The 26664-nt window shown below is 42.0% G+C and overlaps 1 protein-coding gene across 8 annotated transcripts in view; it reads right to left on the bottom strand.

The window, feature by feature from the left end:
• SYTL2 (synaptotagmin like 2) overlaps positions 1 to 23692 on the bottom strand; it is a 64748-nt gene extending 41056 nt beyond the window's left edge. For 2 of the 8 annotated variants that reach the window (XM_048294708.1, XM_048294711.1), the window contains exons 1-3: positions 23304 to 23491; positions 22087 to 22144; positions 8929 to 9351 (exon numbers count right to left, since the gene is read on the bottom strand). In XM_048294708.1, coding sequence (XP_048150665.1) covers positions 8929 to 9029 — 101 coding nt within the window. In that variant the 5' untranslated portion in view covers positions 9030 to 9351; positions 22087 to 22144; positions 23304 to 23491. Of the gene's footprint in view, positions 1 to 8928; positions 9352 to 22086; positions 22145 to 23303 lie in introns of all 8 variants that reach the window. The other 6 variants (XM_048294714.1, XM_048294713.1, XM_048294712.1 and 3 more) reach the window with 6 other exon arrangements.
• Positions 23693 to 26664: the final 2972 nt, after the last annotated feature.

The following is a 26664-nucleotide window of genomic DNA, read 5'->3' as shown; positions in this document are numbered from 1 at the left end:
CACCATTGGCATTTTTAATACCAGGATTCAACAGTCCATAGCATTACTGGGTCATTTAAAATTTCTCCCTCCCTCTGCGCTTCTCTAAGGGCCAAAATATGCACCTTTCATAAGCAGGCGTTCTAAGTTGAAGCAGGAACACAGCAGTAGCTTCCCTTTGTCCTCCAGCAAATGTATTACCCAGTTTATAAATGCAGCCAGCAGGAAGACTGGAAATGTAGAAGACACAAATTTTTTACACAGGTGATTGCTTCTCCCTTTCACCTTCTTTCACACGGGTTATTTGTCTTCTCAGAAGTGATGCCCCTTAGGGCTAGGGACTGGCTTTTCAGCTGTTTGTACAGCCTGCAGGGCAGCGAGTGCTCCGGGACAGTATGACAACATATGCCAAGGGAGGTTCTCTAGCGGGAGGGTACTGAGTCACAGGACAAGTATTCAATGTCCTCACCCTGTTTGATTCAATCCGTTTACCCCAGACACTGCTCACCCCTCTCCCCTTTGTGTTCAGCCACTGAAACTGGGTGTGGTCGGAAACCTTTAAGAGTCAGCTCGGAACAGAGGAAGCTCAGCTGGGCCGTGGAAGGGGACAGGATTCCAGGCCTCTCAGCTGTTGAAGCCTGCAGGACTCTCAGATCTGCGACCAGTTAACATAACGCGACAGAGACAGAGGCGTGGATTTATCATAGCTCTGGACTCCATAAATGTCACCTGAACAATGCAGCTCTAATTTTGTCTGGAAGTTCAAGTCAAGCTCCTTTCTCCCACCCCTGCTTGCTGCCTATGAGAGTTAGCATACCTTAACTCCACCAGCTCAACAGGCCTTCTAGACGTTGGAAAATAATTACTTGTGCTTGCTAACAAAGGTATAAATATGCTTTCAATTTAAACAGTACTTCCTTTACAAATGACCTGCCTGCCTGATAGGATTTGTATGGTGAGAACTGACAGATGCTGACAGCAGCTAACTTAGAACAGACTTTTGCCTTCTCACCTCGAAACTTGACTTACTCTCCTTTTCAAGAGAGGTATTTAACCTCTCAGTCCCATTTTGGGGTTTTTTTGGTTGTTTTTTTGGTTGTTTTTTTTTTTTTGAGGAACTAAGAACAACGTAAGTATTAAAGCTGTTTCCAGGCATTCCTCAGCCACAAATAAAGAAACAGATTTCCATTATCAGAAAGACAATTAGTTCTAGGTCTTGACAACAAAAAAAGTTTTTAAGCCTCCTGTGTTCACCAGCACATCATAGTCTTGTAACTCTAGCGGCTGTTTTTGCAACAAATGGGAATTTTTACAATGTTACTTGAATTCTCAAGCTTTGCTAGGAGGAGGTCTTAGCAGTAACATCAAACTGCTTGCACTATGTGGTCCTGTTCCACTGCTAGGAATTAGATTTAGACTGTGGTTTACCTTGAAAGGAACTGTGGAGAATCAGACTGCAGCCATGGTTTTCCACAGCTACGTCTGCCTCCCAGCAAACCACAACAGGACCAGAAGCCAACAACTGATTCTACGCCAGCTCCCCAGCTAACAAAGAGGTTGACCAAGTTGTCATTAAATTTTTCTCTGGGTGATCAAAGAACTTAGTAGTCATCCAGATTAAGAATCAGATTGCAGGCTCAGTTGCCAAGTTCGCAATTAGGAGAAAACACAGCAAGGGCTTTATATATGATGCAAGTATGTATTCTGGTGTCCCTCTGTGCTCTGTTAAAAAGCCAGTTAGCTTGTGCTGCAGTTTTTCAACAGCCTAAAGTTACAATGAAGTCAGTGCCTATTTCTCCTATAGGAACGTTAAACTCAAGAAAGTAAAGGTACATAGTTAAAAGGAAATTTAAAAGAGGATTTTGGACTGAATAAGACTGAGTTCCCATTTTTTAATATGATGTTTCCACTATGCCAAGGTGAAACCTGCTTTATGGCAAGATGGAAAATTAATCATCTCCCCTAAGGCAGTAAGTACATGCAGATTACACTGAACAGGAATACAAAGCAACTGTCCACCACTCTGCAGTAAAAGAGAAAATCTATGCATGGATTAATTGGGTTGGTCCTCTCCACCTCTGGAACATCTGATAATGGGCCAAATCACATGGTATCATGGTAAGGCAGGAAAACTGCTCTGATATAATTAGTCCCTGTCAACCTTGTCATCAAACCCAGAATGGTTTATCTTATGGTTCATAGGCTACTGTAATAGGTCATTGCATGTTAGAGCAAAGAGGCAACAACTCATCCCTGTTTTTGAAACAAGAGTATCTAGCAATGTATACCTGTATCTGAAATTGTTCATCTATACCTCCCCAGTGTCTCAATTCCCTCCCCTGCTCCTGCCTTATTCATAGTTTGCATTACAGGTCACCACAGAATTTGAACGATGTGACTACTGACATCGTAATATCTTATTTGATTACCTTATACCCCAAATGACAGGTTAAACTGAGCTTTTCAGACAGAAGAATCTGCATGGTGCCAGCATATTCTGAGACTCCTTGTGATGAATGAAGGAGGATTTAGATCAAGGCCTGCGTTTGCCTCAAAGACAGATGCATTATTGTCTCACACACCCCAATCTGTACACATGGAAAAAGCACCCTAGTGTCCAACAGCAAAATAAAGGCTTTAAAAATCCTGATACTACCACACATTATCTACAAATTAACTTCCAAAACTTCTCTTTTGCAAATGAAATAATTGGAGAAGTTGAAAGGAGAGAGAATTCTGATTAATTTAATCTCAATTCTATTTGCTGCAAACATAACAACAAATCCCAAACCAACAAAAAGAGAAAGGATTTAAGTTCTGGGTCACTGAACACAGAGAAGACAAACCTTTTGTAGCATCACTCATGCAAGAGCAGGAGGAAAATTATATTAGACTAGGCATTATAAGAGCCAGACTTGTTGATTAGGTTATTTTTTCTTCTTTGAGAGTAGGCAACAACTACAAAAAGTTTATGAGGCAAAGCAGTAATTGTTTGAACATTCCACCTTGTATGAGCATGCCTCTTTAGTCTGCAAATATCTAGATAAGGAAAAAAGTCTGTTCTGACATTTGTTAGAGAACTACACCCAAAATATTTGTAGTGGGCTGTCCCAAATTGTAAGTAAGCTACCTTTTGCATGGTAGCTGCACATGACTTTATGAAAACGTAAAAACCAAAAAACCATCAGTTACTATTTAATTGGTTTAAACAATAGAGCAATATAATTTCAAACTGTTGGAGGGCTATACTAAAAAGAACAAAGCAGACCAATGAGATTATGCAACCTTTCCCCATCCTTGTCATCACAATTCCTCACAAGCAACACGTTTTGCCCTTGGGGGCAAATTCTTGCCCTTGGGGCCTCTTTAGACAGCATGATTTCTGATAGTTAGAAGTAGCTGGATAGATAAGAAAGGAAGTCTCATTCTCTTTGTAGTAATGCATGTTCTTCCATTTTATGCTTATTCACAAGTCTGTGTGTGTTAGGTCTACTAACAATACTCTGATGAATAAATCTTAGGTGTCATCTTGCTTTTGGTCCTTGAAGAACTGACCAGTCTGTAGTCAGCACAAGTCTTGATGACAACAGGACAAAGACTTGACATTCTCTCTCAAGTCAGAGCTAAGACAGACACATCCAAGCCTGGAGCATTAGAATGAATGAATGAGTTACATGCTCATAGGTGTGAGAAGTCAATTGATTTTGGAGAGGAAGAAGAGAAAATATGAAGTTCTGTTGCCCACTGAAATATGGTCTCAATCAGAATCTGTAACCACAACTCTGATCCCAAATTCTGTGCAGAACAAGTGGCTGTGAAACACACTGACCACTTTAACCCAGCTGTACAACATTTCTCTCCAGCAGATGGCCACATATGGGCCATCAGACTGGCACGTTGCCCCTGCTTCATTTAAACCATATGTATATTCTGCGCTACAGATAAACCTTCATGTCTGTGTGCCTTTCTACTGTGTCACCTGCACTGAGCACTCAGACTTACTCTCCTATTAGTAGTTGTACTGTCAAGTTTGAAGTAAGCTTCATTTTACAAGCAATGAATTATATAGATCATGTAATTAGATACTCTCTAGGCAGACACAAAGAATATGTGAATTTGTTGAAGCATTTCTTAGTATATGGAAGCTTAACTTTATTCCATTCACGAAATCTGTGTCAAAACTTGAGTCTTGCTACAGGAGGCAGGAATCTTCAAGGTCTGCCAGTATAAGCAGCTTCTTTTAGCTTCCACTTGTTTCATTTCCAGAACTGCCTTCCACTGTTTAGTTTGTCTGCTTGTTTTTAAAGGATTTGCATAGAGTCTCCCCAATGACCTCCCCTCCCTCTTCAGAGGCAACCCAAGAAAACCTGCCAGGGAAAAACAAAACCAAACCAAACCAACCAGCCAAACCCTCACAATGAGGGAACAGCTGTCCTGTGACAATACACCTTTGGTATTAAAGTCTGCCTGGACAGCAGCACAGGACAATCTGAACAAGGGGTGGAGAGGTTGTTAGAAAGTATGTAACTAGCAGGTTCTGCTCAAACAGTGTCCCCAGCACTTCACAGGCTTTACAAGCAGGCATATAAAGCATAAAACCAGCCCCACCAAATGACATATACAAGCAAATATAAGTGAGCAGAAGAGCCTGTATCATAGCTTTCTTCACACTGCCAGCAAGGGCATCTTTCCTGCTGTGTGAAACGATTGCAGTATAGGATTTCAGGTGAACTACAAATCAAGACTAATCTAATCTGAAGACAAAGGCTTCAGTTTGGTACTTAATAATACAGCACAGTGCCAGGTACAAACATGTGGTAAGTCCTACCAAGAAAGTTTTTGTACCATAGGGAAAACCATACTTACAGAGGGAGTAACACAGGTTAAAAATCGTTATTAGTATCCACTTTTTCCCTCCAGTACATTCCTTTACCATACCAAATAAGCCCCATCTACCCTGCTTCACTAGCAATCCCAAACAATCATCATCCACTCAAACAATTTATCTGCTACTAGTAGACAAATTAGCAATCAATACCGGGAAGAAAAGGTATCAGCTCATTGCTCAGTGTAGTCCGGTGCTATATCTCTTACCAAGACCAATAAGTAAAGTCTCTTCCTTATGCCCAGCTATCTCACCAAATCAAGATGAAAACAGTCCTGTTTTTCTTACTGGCATTTTACAAGGTGGGCCGGGACCATCCTCCCCACCTTCGTTCTTATGTCAGTTGCCTTTGTTAAAAAGGATATATAATGACATGAATATTCTGCTAGAGAGTAAAATTGCTCTACTTCCTGAATAGTCACTGTATTTGGAAAATCACATGTGGTGCTAAGCAGTGTCCATAAGGGGGAATTCATCCAGAAGACAAGAACTTATCCTTTTTTGCTGTAAGAGGTGCACCAAGAACTTCCTTGCCTCTGTTAAGCACACCTTCAAAAGAGTTTCATCTAACAAAAAATTATTCTATTAATATTTTAAGAATGTATTCTGGTGTCAGCTATTTTCACATTACAGGGATAAGTCTGGTTTTCCTGATGCCCATATTAAACTCACCTCAATATCTTAAATATATGCTATCTCACAAAAGAGCCTTCCTTCTGACAATCAACAACATAAGGAAAACTGCCTGAAAAGTAACTGGAGAAGATAACTGTTAGAACTAGCCAGAGTCAAAATAACATTTACAATAGGCTTTCAACAGCCACACAGTCCAAGCAGAATCAGACCCCTGAAGTTTTCTCTCTTTTTTCAGTGCCAGACCAATGAATGTATCAAAGGGGTTTGGCACACAGCAGTCCCCACCCACCACACAAACAACCCCACATCAGAATTTCCCCTATCATTAACCTCCTTCAGTTTACACAAGGAGCAAACAATCCCAAGCACAGCTCACTGCCAGGAGGTTCTGCTGGGAAGGGCTGATAGCCACAGCACGGAACCCTGTCACGAAGGTGACCACAACAGCTTTCTGCCTTAGACACGCTGGTGCCAGGGGCCAGCTACTCAAACCACGGAAGAGTCACCCAACCACACTCCACAACTTCACAGACAGATATATTTCTGCTCACATTACTGTCTTCAGGAAGGGCTCAAAGTCAAGTTAATTCTGAACTATGCATCTGTAGAAGCAGCTAGGGGTTATGTTGAAGCTACTGCCAGGACATTCAGTTATGTATGTAGCCCACTCATTTGTCCGTTGCTGGAGCAGGGCATATCAGAGATTCCTGGACAGGAATGATGACAACGAAAGCAAAATAATTAAGTTAGTAATATGCTGAAAAACAGCTTCTAGTTGACAAGCTGTCACTTGACTCTTGTTTTATGCCTTTGCCCCATCCCCAGCAACACTGCCATTCAGTGACCCGCCGCAGCTCCCAGGGTAAGGAAGCAAAGAAAGGCATCTTCTTGCACTAGGAAAAAAAAGCATACAATCTCTTTTGCTTTCTGTGCATCACAACCTCTTGTCATCTGAGATTTCTTCATCACCCTTTTGCCAATGAGAACATCAATACCCTCTTTCCTTTGAGACAAACCTCAGCAGAGGCGAAGGAGGAAGCAGACATGCTGTTCCCAAAGCAGTGCTGTACCTAATACTAATCATGCTGGCCCAGATGAACCCAAAAGGAGCCACAAGACGGGGAAACACCTATTACAGCCCTCATCAAGCCAAGAATTAAAGCAGACTGCCTTAAGGAGGCTGCATGGGCCAGCCTAATCAGTGCAGTTTTATTAGATTAGCAATACTAGGAGCTGTTAACAGGGAAGGGACTCTATCAGGTGATTTGTAAAATTCCACTAGGAAGTGGCTCAAAGAGGATCTTGTCACGTTACCAATCTGTCCACATTCCAAGAACATGGGACAGATTATTAGAACACCCTTCAAACCTCAGAATTTCTTCTGGAGAGGAAAAAACATCACGTTAAAAGACTTCTGTTATATACACATACAAATAACACGTTGTCAGGGTCTGATGTTTGTATGATGACAGTTGATCCCAGCTCTTGGAATCTTCCAGCTGAGCAAGGTTACAGAATCCAAACTAAAATACTGCATCTCCTTGGCTGGAGATATAATTCAAGTAGTGTTTTAATATATAAGATATAAAAAGCAAGCTCCATGTGCCACAATTAAGCAGAAAAATCCATTTCATATCTAAGCTTCCAGCTTCCCAGAACTTATAATATTCAGAAACCAGAAGAGACATTTTACTGTAGCAGCAAATGTGCTGATTACAGGCTGCTACAACCTGCAGTTTCTTGCATTTTCCACCACACCCTCTTGAACTAGAATTATAAATGGCAAAAGTAAAGCTACAGGGACAAAAATACTTGTTGACAGTCCTTTCAGACCACTACCGAGTGGTCTGAATTTCTGTTCCAAGAAGGGTTCTTTTCCCCAGATGCTGATTTCAAACTCTCATCTACAATTACTTACCCTGAATGCTTTCAGACCTGGCACTGATGTAACATTCCAAGACTAAAAACAGTGTTTTTCTACCTACAGTAAATAAAATGCCTATTCTGTTACAGAAAAGTCAGTTTACTGCTTTTTGAAGCAGAAGACAAAACTGTGTGGTGAAAATATTTACTTCGGCTGCATTAAGACGAGGGCAGGAATTTGGAACAGTGCCTATAATGATTTTACCTTCAGCAAAGCAAATGCTTTGAGAGGAAAAGTTTTTTTAACAAGGAGAAGCTACTGGTCTACACTTTATTGCTCTTGAAAGAAGCAAGCAGAAGAACTCGACAAAATGCTGACCACATGCTGATCAAAGAACCTCAGGGCTGCACAAGCATACTCAGCAAAAGGAATGCTCCTCTTAGGGCAAGTGGCAGGCTGCCTTTTCCTTTGCAGGATATACAGTATGCCTACACAGAGGACATTTATCAAAAAAATCTGTCTAAGAGGCAAGGAAGCATCAAGATGCATCATGGTTGGAATAATTTCAAAACATTTAAATTGGAAATACATTACTTCATGAGGAACATCACAATGAGAAGAAATCTTAGAGAAGATTACTGAATCAGTGAGAGAAAATCCTGGCTTCACTGCGGCCTGTAAAAATTTGTTTCTGTTATAGCACTTGGAGTTTTCAGCACCTCAGGCACCATTTTCATTATTTGTCTACATACTATTTTGTGTACCTTGTAATGGATAATTTCCTTCACACTGGAAAATAAAACCAGTGACTGCCAAAATCCTCACTCTTGAGCAGGTAGCTATTTATATCAGCTGAAGCAACTATTTTACTGCTATTTATACCTGTGTAGATAGATAGCTTTCTCAGAGCTATCTGGGAAACACTTCTTTCCATGCATGCATTTCTAGACATGGCCTAATAAAACCTCCCAGCACATAAAACACTCCAGAGTAACAACACACTGCTTCAGCTGTGACACCACAAAGAAATTAAGAAGCAATTTTCTGTTTTATCCATGGATTCTAAGGACTTTTCTTGGCAGTGGGGCATAGTGTTGGTACTTCTTCTGGACTGCAGCTCCAATATATTGCAGCTCCATGTGCTTTAGGTATAACTTCAGCACTCAGACATTGCTGACTGCAACCATATTTTGGTTTGTTGGGGTACTTGTACTCCTTTTGAACCAAGTCCCTCAGTTATTATGCATTAGTCCAGTCTGCATTGGTTTTGACACTTGCAAACTGAATCCTCTTCTGAGGAAACCAAGGTAGATGTGTACAGAGTGCTCTTGACCCCTTAGGGAATTGCAAGGGTCCAAAATTTGGCCAGTAAAGCCCATCATTTGTGTGGTAGAGGTATCTCATCCAGAGACTGTGGTAAATCTAGTCCAGAGTAAAAAATCTCCAAGCCACATATACTGAGGAATATGGGGCCCTCAGCAACAACTGTTTTAATCTACTCCTGAGTAACACAGTACAGGAACTGTGGGTCTTCCCAGGACAAGCAGGGTGCTAGATCACTTACCTGACTCTCTCTTCTTCAGTTCTTTTAAGCTCTGCATCCCGTTGCAGCACCTTCATTATTGCCTCTTGTTCCTCCTCTGTTAGGAAGCTTAGGTCAATCATCTTGTTCTTGTAAAGGGCTGGTAAAGTGTCTGGGAGGATCTGTCAGATCCTGCTGAGGACAGTCTTGTAGCCTGCTTTAAAGTTATAGAAGTCTTTTTCAGCAGGCACTGAGAAAGTTGGACCAGGTTACAGTCAGTGGTTTAAAGAGTCACAAAGGTTGCTTTCTTGCATGTTTCCCTAGATGAGAGACTTCTGGGAAAGTGTTGCATTCCTGCTTGCCATCACTACAGTGTCTTCTCAGTTTGTCCTCTCAGCTCTGCTTCCTGGAGTAACAGTTCATTCACCCAGCATATCCAGTGTTTGAGAACAAACAAAACATTCCCTAAAAAAGAGATAAGGAAGAACAAGTTGCAATATCAGGGATCAGGGAAGTAGATTATGTATGCATTTTTAATTAAAAGAAACAAGTTTTTCAGTGTGATTAAATGACTTTATGAAGTTCAAATGGTCACTTCAAGTCAAACCTGTTTTACAGGCCTCTTGAACAAGGTGGCCATGAAAATACATTCCTTCTCAATATGACAACTCACACCCTAAAACACAGAACTGAGTGTCATACAACTGGTACACTTGTATTATACAAGTGTATTTTAAATCACGCTTACAGTTAGCAGAACAATTTGGAGGAAGGGGGAGATACCCTTCCCCCCAAAATATAAGTAAAGAGCAGTTATCACAATGATTTAAAGTAAAAGGAAGAAAAGAAAAAGAGGCCAAATCACTGTCATACAGACCATATGGGATAAATGTGAAATAATTTATACATAATCATATGGAGTATGTGTAATTACAAGTCATGTGGTAACATGAACCTCACTGCTTTATACAAGCCAAACTGCATTTACAAGTAGTAATTTGGAATACTGTTTTGTCTCTGTTTTATAGGTCATGGTTTCAGAGAACTATCCACTTAGAGACAATTCCAACTGTCAAAGAAAAAAAACCTCCTCTTCAAAAAACCCTCAAAAAAATAGAGAGGATGGCATGGGGAGGAGTCAGTTGTGTCTGCAGTAGGGTATCTTCATGCCTCAGGATTACAGAGATATGGATCTCAAAGCCTGAGAAAAAAGAAATAAATAGCTTGAATTTGATGCTCGGAAGCATGCCTAGTGCCAAACCTGGTGAGAGACAGCAGAGAAGCAGATGTTTTCACTGGACATGTCTCTGTAGTAGGCAGCTCCATCACAGCCCTTCAGGGTGCGAGTGTCTTCCTTTGGCCCTTGCAGACTGACACTGTGATGTGGCTGACAGGATGATGACCTCATACCAATCTAATGAGCACTACAATTGTACAACTATTGCATTTGCTCCCCTGGCCACAAGAGTTCAACCAGGCCATTAAAACAAGATATTGACACTGGCAGTACTCGAAGGGAAACTTCATCCTGAGAATAACAGCTTTTCTTATGGATTTGGAAGGCATCTGCAGCCATGTTTCTGATTATGCCCACAATAACTCCAATGCCCAACCACCTTCTGCATGTTTCTGTTTGGCTGCCATATTTTTCTCCATGATTCTCACCATTATTTTGTTCCAGGAGGTTGATACAACAGCATCTCAAACAACCTGCCATCTCTAACTTCGGTTGCATTTAGAAGATCATAGTTTTATAATCAGGCAAAACTGAAAAGTGGTTACAATAGGGCTACAAACAAATACAACAATCCTAAATTTGTTGAGTATCTACAACAGTATCCTTCAGTTTAAGAACAGGTAGGGATATCGGTTTCAGCTTTCCACACCATCTGACACAGCAAGCAGCATCCACACTGCTAACCCAAAGCCCTGGATGCTGGTTGAATGGCAAGTGCACAGCCAACAGGCACAGGAGCTCATGTTGCAACTACAAACCCTGGACATCTGTGAACTGGAATGATCAAAGATTTTGCTATGTTTCTTGCCCAAGATCAGTCATGTGTGCAAGAAAGCTGTTGCAGGCAACATTTTCTTACCATGTCTTTGGTCTTTATGTGTAAAGACGACTGAGGGAAGGTGTTTTATATTGCCTTATTATATTAATTTAAAATCTAAAGGAAACAGTTGGGCAGCATTTACAAAACAAGCTGCAGGCTTCATTAATGTCTCTCAGTACTCAAATCAATAAAACTTTTGGAAACAGAACTTCAGTCCTCCCCAGCTGAACAACAGTTTGCAAGGGCACACCTAAACAGACTGTGAGAGCTCACACCAAGCAGCACTGCTACTAAACTTCCCAGATACCATCACTCTGCCAAGCAGTTTCTTCAGCAAAGGTTGCACCCCCACTTTGTTTTCGATCGGAGGCGAGATACCACGATACCACCCACCCTGGCAGGCTCTTCACCCATGATTCCACAGTTCTTCATAAACAAGGACACTCTTCATAAACACACTTTCTGTGTGTGTGGTGCATGGCCAATCTCATGAGATTGGCTGATAGAAATTACTCCAAGCCTGGCTTTCTGCAAAAGATTATCAGCACTGATTCCAAACACAGATGGTAAAAGCTGCTAGCTTAGAGTATAGCACCTGTTATAAAACCTAAGGGTAATTTAAAAACTAAAATTGGGGGGAAAAAAAAAATCAATGTCTTCCCCCTGTTTAATTCATACACTAACACCATCCCAACCTCAATTATTTTGATTTCTTTTGACTTTTTTTTTTCCTCTTAAAAACCCCTGTATATTCCAGGAAGAACTGAGAGCTTTGAACAGTTTGTTTGGTGCCACTGCAAAGTTCAATGGCAAGTGGTTTTTTTGTCAGGAAAGTTTTCATACCTAAGTTTCAAATAAGACTGAAAGATCCCTACCAAGCTGACTAAATCATGGAAATTGATACCACATTGACTTCTTCAGAAGGGTTCTCATATGTTAGAGACTAACATTGTGAGTCATGGCATATTTGGCATGATTTTTTTCTTAAACCTTGAATTCCAGTAAAACCACACAAAAAAAATCTTCCCTTTTATGAAAGATTCCCAGTAATAATCAGGAATCTGAACTTATGTTTTATCCAACTCATGCATGAAGGTTTCAATGTTTTGGCAATAAAAGAAACAGAAGGACAACTCAAAATACAGTTTTCCCCACACACACTCTTAAGCTGCTCATGGTTTCCAAGTGGTTTAGGCTCATACAAAAACTTTATCTTGTAAAGTTTCTCAGAACCTCTCAGGCAGCTGTACACCTCAATTGCTTTAAGTCAGAGTTCACATTTATCTAAAACAGGAACCACAAAAGAAAGACAACTTTGTCTAAAAGCTCATTAACCCTATAGAGGGCTGTGTTTACCCACACACACTGCTTTCTCCCAAATACAAAAGGAGAATGTTAATTTGAATACTGTATCCTGAACACTATGGGATAATACATTAAGAGGTACTACAGCAATGGTTTAGACTTCAAAGTTTTTACTCAGTGTATACTTAAGGGATGGAATGAGGGAGGCAAGGAAAAGGTTGGAGTAGTTTGCCATGGCTGACATGGAGTTCACCAACAGGGTCAGAAAACAAACAGCAAAACCCCAGAATCAGCTGTTCCATTCAAACCAACAAAATTTTCTTTTGCATGCAGAAACCTCATAATGTCCTAAATTTACAATGTAAACTACTTTTCAAGTGCTCCTTGTACAGTAGACATAAGCTGCTAAAGCTTTGATCCAGAGATTCTCTCTTGCAGCCAATGCCTTCTAACAAGAGGAAGAAGGTGACAGCCAATCCTACACTTCTGGCTGCTTCACACAGCTCTTTGTGCCAACTCCTTCAGCTGAACAACTACCCTGCAGGCCTGGCTAATCAACGACTGCTGTCTGTACATGTGTTCATTCACTTACAAGTAACCTACTGGCTCTTAAAAATAAGAGGTTTCGGATTTTTGTGTTTGAAAGCTACATACTTTTCTAACTATATTGCTCCACTTCTACAACATATCAGCACTAGCAACTAGGATGAGTTGGAAGTCCACACGTAAGGCAACAGGAAGCTGAGGAAGACACATAAACGCAATTGTGCACTACAACAATTTGCATGTGCAGAGGAACTCATTCTCAGAAGTAACTAATTTTGGCCTACACCCATGCTCAGGAAAAAAGAAACCTTTATTTTGAAGCAGGGAAGCCAAGAAGAATACTAAGAGCAATAAAAGCCTTGGAGAACTGGCTCCTATGGCCCTGGGAAGTCACATTAGGCAGTAACGGTATCTCTGACTATGAGCCCCACAAGCTACAGCTTTGCAACAACAACAAACAACTCAGTCTCCTGAATAAATTTCATTCTCCAGTGATATTTAAGCAGTAAAGTCACAGGTAACTCAGCACCAGCCTAGGCTTAGAGATAATTTTTCTGTAAATACATGAGGCAAATCCCATGAAGGCTAATTAAGCTAAATTCCAGTGTTGGCACAAGCACAAATGGTCATGAACATATTTGCTCAGAAGATCAGAGGATTATGGATTTCAGTTTGAGCAGTGGAGAAAAAAAAAGCTATTAACTTTGAAGAGGGACTTAAGTCACCATTCACAGGAGTTTTAAAAGCAGTTGCCTACAATGATCGGGACAAGAACTTAAAACAAGCACATGAAGGCCTGTTGGCATTTTCATTCTTGAAGGGGCAGAAAGGAAAAGATCACCCAGTAAGACATGCATACCTGCAGCCAACCCAGCTGCTCTTACAAGAGCAGTTATGTCTTGGGGTAACTTTATGATTTTGTATCCCATATCGCTGTTCTATGCCCAGAAATTAATTTTGTGCCTTTAAACTGAGCCTGAGAGAGGGAGAGAAAAGTGTGCTTTTTCAAAGCAGTTTTGCAGTTTGTTTTCATGTTTCAAGGACACAGAAATAGAGACGGTTCTCTGCGTTCACCTGTGGCAGCGAGAGGAGCAGGAGGAAGCACCCGGCTTGTTTTCTTTCCAGCCAGCTTTTGGTCAGCTTTTCAGCTCTTTTTCCTCCGGAGAGTTGAACTTTTGTTTTCCTGGGACTTCGATTTTTCCCTTCTTCCCTGCTGGACTGTTTCAACATCAGAATACATCGGGAGGACTTTCCATGGAGGCCTTGGCCCTGGAGGTGGGCCCACCACCCCATCCCAGCTCCAAGGAGGGGGAGAGAGAGACTACGGAAGGACTCTGAAATTTTCCCAGGTTTCTCTCAGCAGAGCGAGAAGTTTTATTATTTAGCATTATTATTCTTTTTCCTGTGTGTTTGTTAAATAAATAGTTTTTATCTCTTTCACCTTCCTTGGAGGAAAATTTATTTTTTCTCGAACCTGGTGGGGGAGGGATGCTTGTAACCTGCCCTCTCTCAGAGGATATATTTCCAAATTTGCCCAAACCAACACAGGTTATGATAATATTTAAAAAATATAATAGCAGAGTATACACAGCATATAATATATCCAACAGTCCCAGAGATTAATTTAGAGAACAGTGTTTGCTTACATGTGTGTTTAGTCAGTGGAAGGTAGGGAGGTCTTATCTAGCTAGTTGTAAAGTGAAGAGTGTTGGTAGAACAAGGACCTTTGCAGAAGTGGGGGATACCTATTTTAAGAGCAGTTTCAGGGTTGCCTTATTAATACAGCCATGCTTCGTTTTATTGCAATAATAAGCCTATTTGTTCTCCTGTGCAATATTCCTTACAATATGGTTAAGGTAAAGAATAGGACCAGATAACTGCTCCAAACAGCCACAATTGGGAAAAAATTAAAAGTTGCACACAAGCTTTGTTCACACCTTATCCCTGCTGAACAGTAACAAAATAATCCTTGTTGTTTTTAACCTGTAAAATAGTTGCAGTCTCAAGATACTTTCACTGACAGCCTTATATAATGATGTTCAACCAGCTGAAAGAAGAAGTTCATCTGGAGTAACACAAGCAGTTCAGAAAAATTCTCATTTTCTCCAGGAACATCTGATTTGCTGGTCCACATGACTCTGCCTGTGATTTAATTTTATTCTTATTTGGTAAGAGATTAAGACCTTCATCACTTTGAGGACTATGAAGGCAATTTACTCTGAAGAAGAGTTAATAACAGAAAGAGGATAGAAGTTAACAACTTAATATTGGAACAGAAAAGAATAATTTGCTTTGGTTGTGGCCTAATCCTTCTAATCAAATATGGCAGCTTGCCATTTCTTTCACAGGGCTTGGATATTGGCAGCACTTCCTAAGAGTGTCAATCTCTATACCAGTTATGGTATACAACCATTAGGCCAGAGGTATTAAAAGGATGTGGTTTCTAGAGAAAGAGGCTCATAAATTAAAGAGAAGCCTCAGAAAAACACACCTAAACATTCCTTTTCCCTGTGACTACTGTCAACTAACTAGCTGTCATGCCATTTATTTCATATTGCAATAAGTATAAACCTACTAAAAATATATAATTTCAAGAATCTTCAAAATTTCAGAAATTCCACCAAGTTATTGATACTAACATCAGCGTGTTTTCAAATCTAGTTATATTTCCTTGCACATTGTACTGTTAGTACTTGGCTGTGGTTTAATCCCAGGAGGCACATCGTGTGAATTAGTAAGAGCTTGTTTGAAAGAACTTCATTCTTCTAGCTAATTCTTTTCATCAAGAATTACAAAACAAAGAATCTTCCCAGCATAATGGACTTGAAATCTAATAATGAAGGTGACTCTGTCCTCTAGATCTCTGAAGGCAGAGCACTGTCAGTTGTGTAATAATTATTGTTATGTCCCTTTAGAGACCAGAAGTGTGAGACTCACAAGACTCAAGCTCCCATTGCCACTTATTCTTCATGTCAACATTGGCATTAAACTCAGACAGGGTCCAGTTTAAGGGATTGTTTTTCTATCTTGTTTGAAAATAGATTTAAGAAAAATACTAAAACCTTTAGAGAGATCAGAAGCAAACCAATTACTTGGTGGGAAGTATCTCCTGACCCTACATGTCTGATACATTTCTGCATTTATTGGCTAGCTATTTCTGAATGTTTTCCCAACATAAATACAAGACAAATTCAAATTCTAGCAAGGAAGTTGCACAAGAAACAGCCAAAACATTGCCCCATCTTTTCTTTCCAAAAAACATCCCAGTAAAACCAACCCTGAAACTCATAATGCGAGTAACTGATTAATTTCTTAAGAACCTTTTGTTAAGAAGCCATGACCTTCCTTTCATTTTACAGGAAAGTGCTCACACTCTTCTTCTGGAGACTTGCCATCTTAAACATGCAGATTCAGCATGGAAGATAACAATGAGAATGGGACAACAGGACCTCCATTCCCTTCTCACAAACTTTTATTGCAGAATGGAAAACACACTCACTATTTCTCTCTCTTGTACTGTTCCATAGAGGACATTCACCTATAACCAGGAGCTGCCAAACCCCTTTCCTTTTCTTCCATTGCCCCATTCTTCAAAAAAATATATGCATTCTAATTTGGGGTTTAACACTACCTGGATTAGGCTAATGAGCACTGCACTGATGAAAGTCAAATAAAAACATCTATTATGTACTAGGAATTCCTTCCAAAAAACCCAAAAGTTATCAAGAGGCTAAAGTAGAGGCCTTGACAGATTTTGATATTGGAGACTTCAGGGGAACTATCTAACATCTACCCTCCTTCCTCCCTTGCTCTCCAGCAAGCATTGGCTACATTTTAGCTAGGATTCTGTTCTACTGTAGGAATTGTACTATTGGAGAATGGAAGAGTGCAAAACAGTGTGACTAATTAACAAGTATTTCCTATCAGTGGCTACCAGGAAGTGACACACTTCCTGCACTTTGTTAAGATATTCTTTCCTATGTGAAGACTAAGAGCTGAGCTGCAGTTTACTGGGTAGTTCTGACTCTTTGCTAGTGCAGACAATCAAACAAAAGGGCTTATTAAGGGGCTAGCAGCACTGATGAGTAGAAATCCATGTTACAAAGAGCAGACAAGGATTTGCATTCAACACTTAGAGTAATGCTAAACTGAGCTGACAGTAAGACAGTTTGCAGAGCAGTTTCAGTCTCAAACACCAACTGGAAGACTAGAGCATACAGTTTCTGAAGAAACCTTGTCTAAGTTTTATTTCAAAGTCCATGCACATGACTTCTCGGATGGTTTTTATCTCATTATGGAAATCCATTAGTCAGTATCTGTTGCACCCCTGAGATTTTAAGAGTCCCACTCTTACTCCTCATTTGAGTTGAGGTGGTGACCTAGTTGAGCAAGGACAGCCACCATCACTGACAGACTGATTTTCCTCCACTCTTTTTGTAAAACTGGGAACTTGTGGATTAACAGGTTGCCCCTTTCATGTATCACTTTGATCTTCTCTAAAGCACTGTCATAGCCAACTGCTCCGGTCACTGGTTGGTAGCACATTGCCTCTGCAGGAGGGTGCACAATACAGCTTTGTGGTACATCTTAAGCATAAAATTACCTAATCAAGACAGCGACATTTTATGTCATCTTTGCTTTCCCTGACAGAGGCCACCGATCTCAACTTCCCCAGAGCACCTTTGCCTGCAGCCCAACACAACACACAAACTTGGGATCACACAGAACATTGCGAAAGGCATTCCATCATTCTCAGATAACTGCATAAGTAAGTACCTGTGGGAAGCAAAAGAATCTGTAACTCACTTGAATCACGCAGCCCCCCTACTTTTCAGCTACCAGCCTTGTTATTGTAAGGACAGCTCTATTTAATTGATTGCTATTGTGCACAAAGAGCCAGCAAGCAGAACAAGCCCTTTGGCTGTCCTTTCTCACAGGGTGACTGACTAACCACTCACGTTAGACACCCACTCACAAAAGTTTTGAAGGTTAAAATTACCTACCTAAGAAATTACGTAATCTCAAGGCTACTAAGAAAGTTTGTGTCAATTAATCAGGTCCTTGTTACCATAACTAAAGCACACACCTACCTGAAAACGGGGCCTCACACAATTACCAGCACAAATCAGGTGCTAGAGGAAAGAAAATATTCTTCAGGAGTCCTGCAGTCGCAGAAACAATAAGTAAGCCAAAGAGCACGTTGGGGAAAAAAGCACTACATCAAAGTTTCCAGGTAAGTTAAGAATCAAAATAGTTAAAAAGGTTAGCATTCAAAATGGTTAAAGAAAGGTAGCATGCAGTCTGCACATAGACCAGTCAGAATCAGGTCCCTTCTCAGTCACCAAAATTAACTTAAACTTTGCAATGAAGTTTTTATTTCACGGCTATTGGGTTTTTGTTTATTTGTTTTGTTGTTGTTTTTTTAATAAATACATTTTAAAAAGCTCACTATAGCTCCCTATTGAGAGGAAAATAACTCATCTTCCCAAGCGTAATGTTTTAACAGATAGCTCCATAATTTGAAAATTCTGCCTGCTCTTGGGATCATTGTGGTGAAGTTGAAACCAGCCAGCAGCGATGTTAGTCCTCCTTAATACTGATGTTAAATTGCAAGAATAACAGGAAGTCTATCAGCCATGAAAACTTCACTCACAAGATTGTTTGCATTGCTGGGCTGGGCTGTATCATGCAAAACTGTCTTTTCCCTGACTGGTACCAGTTTCCCTGAACACCTACAACCAGATGCGAGCAGAGCTCTCTGACACTGAAAAACGAGGTGTGCTATGGTGCAAGCAGCATTAAAGGGCATGGCAAGAGCTAAAAAGAACTGCTACTCATGAGAAGCATGAAGCAGGGAGCAGTTTCTGGAGCAGCCTTCAGTTGCACTGGATGAGGTGTGGCATCAAATTGCACTGCATGCAAAGGATTTGCCCTACAAATGCTGCTGAATGGCGTGGGAATAGGAAAGAGGGAGCAAAAGATTATGACAGAAATTGTTTCTCATACACAGGTAGCTAAGCCAGGAGTCTAGAGTTTGTGAGGCCGGGCTTTGGAGTATCAGGTCTGTCCCTGAACAGGTATTTATTCTTGCAGGAGTGGCTCATTCTTTAAGAGCATAGCTATGCAAGGTGTTAGCTCACCTGCCCAATAGCTACAGCTACATACCCAGGAAGCAGCCAAATCCAGAGCCCCCATGACCACTTAACCCAAGAAGATTCAAATGCACATCCCCTTGTTCACCAAAACGCATTGTAATCTCTGAAGGGTTTGCTTGGTTCACTCTTGACCCTTCCTAGGACTGAACTACCCAGGATTAAACCTCACAGAATGACTACTAAAGTGATGTCAAAACCTTGCAGGCAGAAACAAGAAGCCAGGTAACACTTTCAGCCAGGCCACTATTAAAAAAAAAAAAAAAAAAAAAAATCAATCAAGGTCTCTCCTAACTTGCCTCCTCATTCAGACAGACCTGCATTCCTGGCTATAGAGCAGTCCAGTTCTAATAGAGCAGAGGGAACAGTAGAGTAACATGAGGGCATTAATTTTTAATCCAAGTCTCTTAACCTCCAGAGAATAATGTAATCACTATGAAGCAAGGTAAAATTAATGACATTTACACTAACATAAGTTATTCCAGGATTAAAAAACAAGTTATGTGGGCAGGACCAGAATAGAAGGTTAAGGGCTCATTACTTCTGTTTGTTTGACAGATTTCTGCCTAGGACTTAGATACACACCTTTTGCTAACAGTGCTTCAAGTGCAATTACAGAGGGTTTTTGGACCTCACCCTTAATTTTTCATAACAGATGCTCTATTTTTAAATCACATTAGCCATTTTAATTTATTAGAGAAGAACAGCATGGTAGCAGATCTTAACATCTACAAGCTAATGGTCTAGAAACATTTCTAACCCAGGAGTTCTTGAATATACTGATCTAGTTCGGGAGCTCTAACTACACAGCTGAGATCACGTAGTCTATGTAGTCCATCCAGCCTGTACAGAGCTAAATCTCTGACAGTTTTTCAGTCAGCCAGAATCAGACACTGGGCAGGAAATTTCATACAAATTTTACCAATATTGTTTGATGCTTTTGTAGAAGAAAAACATTTTGCAGTGAATCTAGGATAAGCATCCGTTTTCTTCTTACCTTTCTTTTTATTTATACTCAGACACATTTAGAGAGAGATGAAATACACAATTTCCTTGAATGGGACAGAGAAATAGAAAATTGTACTGTACTTTTAGAATATTTGCACTGCAGAGAAAAAAAGAACATACCAAGATGTAAGGGAAAAAATGGGATCATTTATCCATAGCATGGTTTGGGTTGGAAAGGACCAAATAGTTCCAACCCCCCTGCCACAGACAGGAACACCTTCCAGCAGTCCAGGTTACTCAGAGCCACGTCCAGCCTGGCCTAGAACACCTTCAGGGATGGGGAGTCCCAGCCTCTCTGGGCAACAAATTGTCAAGTTGTTCATTAATTTGGTGTATAGGTACAGGACACTGAGTGGGTTTCAGGTCAAAAATAGTCTGGCATTATCACCCAGAAAACGTGCTATAAAAAAGAAGGGGAAGAAGTATTCTTTTCCTCCTCCTCACATATACATGATATCTCTTCCCTTTGCCCCTCTTGATGCAATAAGCAGAGTCAAATTACATAAAGCAAGGAAACCTTATAACATGAAGTAAGAATCTAGCATAGCCTGTTGCTGTACCCTGATGAATTGGAACGACTCCCTACCAGAAGAATGAATCAGGAATAAGTCTGCTGAAATCAGCTGTCACTCTCACATTATGCCCAAATAAGTTAAAGAACTGGAGACTGCTGATACAGCAAGTGCAACATCACTGGTTTGACATACATGTTTTGGCGTAAGTGTTTTGGAATTGGAAGACCACACTAAGGAGCCTCCTTAAAGTGACTTCTGATCAACCTAAATAAGCTGCCTTTAAATGCAAAAAGTGATAGACTTCAAGCACCAGACAGGTACCTACTGCTTTTAGCAGTCACCCATTAGTCAGCCATCCTGGGTGAAAAGCACTTTCTGTGAAGAGAAAAACATTCCTTACTATGATTCAAAACAAGTCACTCTTGAATAAAGAGTGATTTCCAAAGGACAGAAGTATCACTTTTAATTAAAGAAAAAGAAAATTAAACATTTTTTCGTACTGAGAGACTACAAATTATCTTTCTATTTCTTTGCAAATAATGTTTTCTTATTAGATTTTTGATTGAAGTCTGTTTCATCCCTTTCTGTCATGAGCACAGAAAACAGTACAGGGTAGAAAAGAAGTAATTTATTTAACTTCATCCTACAGCTTTCCTGGTTAAGCCTTTTTTTCCAGATGCAACTGGATGCAAGCATCAAAGGTTTTCTCCATGTACTAAATTGAAGCAGTATTTCCACCTGGGAATCTGGTGAGTGTCTCCTGCAGAATAACAGGAGTTTACTCCAGAGAATACCCGCACATGGTCTCTATCCAGCAGAAACAGTGCTATCCAGTGTTCTAAAGCACTGGCTCGAAAGGGTCACTTTTCTGTCATCCATTTTTGGAAACAAGGCAGTGTTGTTTACTCTGGCCTTTGTCAGAATTGGAAAACAAGGACATGAAGACCCATTTCTCTGAATTTTAAAAGTCTGACAGTGAAACTCAGAATACGTTACTTTGGGATGCAAGAAATGCTGGAAGAAAATTTATCTAACAAGAGGCAGGTCCAATGACAACTTCAGGAAATTCAAGTACGTGCCTTACAGCCAAAGCAGAAAACGGCTGCACACATAAGGTAGAAGCAGACTAAGATGCTTATTATTTCCTTGCCTTAAACCTAGACATAAACACACGAAGGTAGAGTAATTGGTAGCAGTGTATACACATTTTGTAACACAGAAACAGTATTAGTAGTATTTTATAACTTAGTATACATAAATAACACACAACTGCAAATGGACAGAGACTTGTAGTATATTTGTCCAAACAGGGCACAGGAAAGCATATGCAAATAGTAAAATCTACAAGATAAGAGGTAGAGTGTGCAGGAAAGATGTCTGATGAAAATAAAATAAGACTGCAGAACCAAGAGGAGATATATCTGACGGAACCAGAATAATCCTGCAAAACAAATAAGAAAGATGCCTAGCAACACTACAGTAAGCTTACTCCCTGAAATAATATGAGCTATGTCATCTGCAATCACCCCCTTTTCCTCTAGGGAGGAAGCAAGGTGAACAATACATGAACAATTAGAAAAGAAAGATGATAATTTATGAAAATCATGAAATACTCACTTTGATTCCAACTTCTCTTGCCAAGGAGCTCTCAAGCACTTTACTGTGACTCGTGCAACTGAAACAAACCAGCAAGAAGCATAGCCATTAGTGCTAAATATAGGGCATCAGCTCCAGGGTATTGTATACTCCAGGTTTACTACCACTTATATATGTGATTGTTAAGAACCGTTTGGGAAAATGATGATAACAACTAATGGTAATTAAGAACTTACGACTGGAAAGCTGCACTGTTGCTGCATACAAGTTTAATAAAGTGCTTTAATTCACTAGTCTTTTAAACACTCTGTCACAGAGAGCTTCAATTTGCATGTAAACACACAAATGTTTTGGTGAAATACTTTGATCACTTCTTTTAGCAAAGAAAATCAAGTTTTTTTCTCACAGCATGCTGTCAAGCATGTGTTGTGAATGAGTGTGGGGGCATGCACCACCACAACATGTTCTAAGTCCCCACCCCTTGCACTTTCTCAAAAAGTTCAAGAATACTTGTCACTGAACAATCTGTCCCCAGATTTAAGTGACCTTCACCCTGGGAATTATCTGAACAGATTCTTCTGCTCACACAGGAAAGACACAACTGGGTGCATTAGACTTTAGGGACAGGTCCAATCCTGCAAGTCATTCCAGAGACAGCGTGGACGATGCAATTAATTCAGCGTTTTGAGATTAAAAGTGTTTACTATTTACACAAACGTCATTAACATCTCTCAGCTGAGATCTGAGCACCTTATTTAAATAAGGAGAGTCCTCCCATTCCAGCAGACTCCGGGAGCTCGTTGCAGGGAAGTTCTGACAGTTACCCAGCTCTCACCCCGGACGGGGGCTCCCCTCGGCGGCAGAAGCGCCGGGGATGTCCCGACGCTCGGCTCCCCTGGCACGGGGCTCTCGAGACCGCTTCTGAGGAAAGGCGCTTACAATCGCCGCTTCCCTGCGGCCTCAACAACTGGAGCCGGGCCGTCGGGACACCTGTGAGCGCTGCCCCGTCCTCAGCCCTCAGGTGAACGGGCCCTGCCAGCCGACCACGGCCAAACTGCGCGGAGCAGCCTGGCTGGCGAAGGCTGGCAGCCAGGACTCCTCAGCGGCCAGCGGGCTCGCTCTCGCGCTGTCCCAGCACTGCGGGCGCGGGTGGCTTCTACGCTCCTTTTTGACTCCGAGTCACTCCATTAACAAGACCCCCGCGCCCACCCCCAAATCCCTTTCTAGGTCAGCCTCACCTCTCCTTCCGTCCCCTCCGCGGGTCCCCCTTGCTTCCCTCCGGCCAGAGACAGCGCCGGCTCCCCGGTCCCGGCGGGCGGCCGCTGCCCCACGCCTCCGCCCCGCGTGTCTGAGGGCAGGGAGGCGGCGGCGCGGGGAGAAGCCGAGCCCGTCCCGCCGCCCCGGGCCAAGGCCGGCGCCCGTCCCTCCGAGCGGGGCGGCTCCCCCCGCCCGGGCCCGCCCCTCGTTCGTGTCACCTGTGGCACCCCCGGCTGTGCCCGGCGGGGCCGAGTGGGGAGGTGACACTGCCCGCGGGCCGGGGAAGCTTCGGGGTGGCTGTCAGAGGGGACTGCACCGAGGCGGCAGCTCCACAGCGGACGGTGGCTTCTTCACGCCATGTCCACGCAGGGAGTGTCGGCTTCACTCGACGAGCTGCCTTGAGGGACAATGATCAGGATTTCATTTTACCTGGTGATAGGCAACCCGAGAAGTGCGAACATACGCCCGTGTTTGAGTAAAGATACGGGCCGCGATAACAGAGGTTTCAGTCATCTATTTGTTCAGGAAACCGCTGTTTAATTAGTGCTTTTCTGTTTAATTAGTGGCACAAAATACACATGCCCCCATTTCATGGGGTGTTTCAGCCGGATCCTCCCCTCAGCAGCCAGGCACCACGGCGATTTCTGAAGCTGGAATGCCTGTGCGAGCCGGGTGACAGCACCGACCCCGGCATGTGGAGAGCGGGTGTGCTGGAATCTTCCCCTTACGCACGTTTTTCTCACAGTGCTTGATCTAATTGATTTTATTCTGGTTTGGGGCAGCTGGAGGATTTCAGCGTCTGGCGTGCCCGGGAGCCGGGCCCCTGTGCCCTGAGGGCAGCCCTTGTGTCACCTGCCCACGCCTGCCGCCCGGAGCGCTGGCTCGGCTCTCGCCCGCAGTAGCTCTGCTTCAAATTATGTCCCCACTGTGTTCCCAGCCTGAGTCCATTCACTCCCCAAATCCTATACCATCAGTCCTGGCTTCCTGCTAACAATAAATTCTTATGTTTCACTTCCTTCTCCAACTTGGTGAAACAATGTTTAGAGAAAATTTAGTGTTCATAGCATTGGTGTAAAGTTTTGGTCAATTACAAGTCTTTTCATTTTCATTCATTTGATACACAGCTCTTCCTTTTCTGATGACAAAATAAGGGACTAGAGCATGCTTTTCATGCACTGTGCAGTAAAATTCTGGCTTAATAAGTCTTTAATAAGGCTTACATTCAGCTCACAAGGATCAGAGTGAATTGGAGACCTTGTGAAAGCTTAAAAGTCGCTTGCTCCCCTCAATAATTCTCATTCAAACTCCTCTCATCTACATATCCTGTTTATTCATCCCAATGCAGCATCCCAAGTTGTAACTATTCAAACCCACACCAAAGTTCTGTTTGGTGCAGATCAAGAAACATCACTTAATTAGAAGTGATGAGAAGCCCTTTTGACGCTCCTTCGTCGATGGAGCATACTCTTCTTTTATGTAAAATACCTCTCTCTCCCCTCTCACGGCAGTCCTGAAGACGACGGTAGGAGTTAAACAATGTTTCAGAACCAGACACGCTGTCTCAGCTGGCAGCTGCGAGTGCGCTTGGCCTCTGCTGGATGGACTTGGAACTGATGGGTCTGGTGTACCCACTGCCCAAAATAATTCCCCCTTTAAACAAGGACTTTGGATCCAAGCTTAGGAAAAAGCAGCTCCTTGCTGCTGGGTGGTGGAGGTCTCCAGCACTGTGACAAGTGACTGCTGAGAAACTGTGTATGTGGTGTGTGCTGTGCCTGTTAAAATACATAGGTGCACTCTCCTGCCTACATTTAATTTTGTGAGGTGTTAGTGAAATGGATGCAGATGCAATCTGTGGGATTATGTGTGGAAGGACTGTCCCAGCTCAGACCAGTTGCCAGCTGATATCTTCAGTGTTCACAATAAAGAAGAAACTGAAAATATCTGAATGACCCTCAGAACACGGAATACCTGAAGGACCCTCAGACCCATTCCTCAGTAACTTCAGAGGAAGGAGTCTGCACCCAGTATCCAGCCTGTCCCCACAGCTACTTTGCAGCGAAGCAGTAGATTTGAAGAATCTGTGTGTTTCATGTAAGCACAGAACAGATGTTTTTCAAGTGAATTGAGCCTCAACACTCTCAAGGTGGCAGCAAGAGAACAAAAATTAATGATAGAAGGACATACTTTACCCACCCTCCTCTTTGTGCTCCCCAGATGGAGTCACAGAGTTGTTAAGCCCTCAGCACAATCAAAATATACAAGCATGGTTTTGATTGCAGTGCAACAGAGTGTTATGACATCTTCAGGAAAAAGACCCAAAGCAATGAAGTCTGCAGGTACCTTTGTGTAGTAGTATTGCTATCAGATTCAGAAAGTAGATCACCATTTTTCTTCAGCCCCTCATTCAGGATGGCTATCTCGCTAGTGATTTCCCAAAGTAAAAAAGAAGTCATCCCATCTTCTTCCAATAATGAAAAAATTAATAAGTGCTTTGGTGTGGTTACAAAGTGACAGGTATTAGTTGAAGAGACAGTTAATTCCAGTGAAGCAAGTCTAGCTGATAGTGCTTTCCTTCCTCCAGTTTCCTCCCGTCACTCAACCATCTTTGACACTCAGCTGCTCTCTGATGAACTAACAAAAATCAGACCTAACTCTGATGTTCATTTAATGGCTGTAGTGATATTTCCCAGGTGGTTTGACCACATCATCCCTTGCTTTTCATCCTTCAGTTGGTTCCTGGGCCCCAAGGTAACTTTTTTGTTTCTTTTAAAATCTTCTACACTGTTAAGTTATGCCATAAAAAGTTCTCCACATGCACAAAGGAAGGCAGGGAAATGATGGTGGGTGGAGGAGCTTGAGAAATACCCTGCCTGGCTGGCCCCAAGCCCACCACAGGAGCTCTAAGCCCATCAAAGGTCCATCTCTTCACACATGAAGGAGTGCAGAGGCAGGAGGGCAGGTGGGGAAGCCCAGGTAACCCCCTCCCAAGCCACAGTCTCTCCCAGGGCTGTCCCAGGGGAGCCCCAGCACCTTACAGACTGGGAGGATCACTGCCTCGGAGGGTGGGACACAATGTGGACAGCAAGGGGAGAGCATTTTCAGATTGCACAAGACTCACTATACGATATTCAGGGGATGAACCTGGTGGTTTGGAGAGGTGTAAGCATGGGGAAACAGAGGGATAAGGGGATAAAAGGGGTAAATCACATGAAATGAGGGCTATTTAGTGTCCTTATCTGCCCATGCCCTGCACCTGCTGAACACTGTCAGTCCTGTCTTCTATTAAACTCCATTTCTGTCTTTTTTTTTTTTTTCCTTTTTTTTTTCTTTTGGGGAGAGGTG

The sequence above is a fragment of the Corvus hawaiiensis genome, chromosome 2 (genome assembly GCF_020740725.1).
Source record: "Corvus hawaiiensis isolate bCorHaw1 chromosome 2, bCorHaw1.pri.cur, whole genome shotgun sequence".
Lineage (NCBI taxonomy): Eukaryota > Metazoa > Chordata > Aves > Passeriformes > Corvidae > Corvus > Corvus hawaiiensis.
Note: the sequence above shows the minus strand (reverse complement) of the source record. Positions and strands in the feature narration are given on the sequence as shown.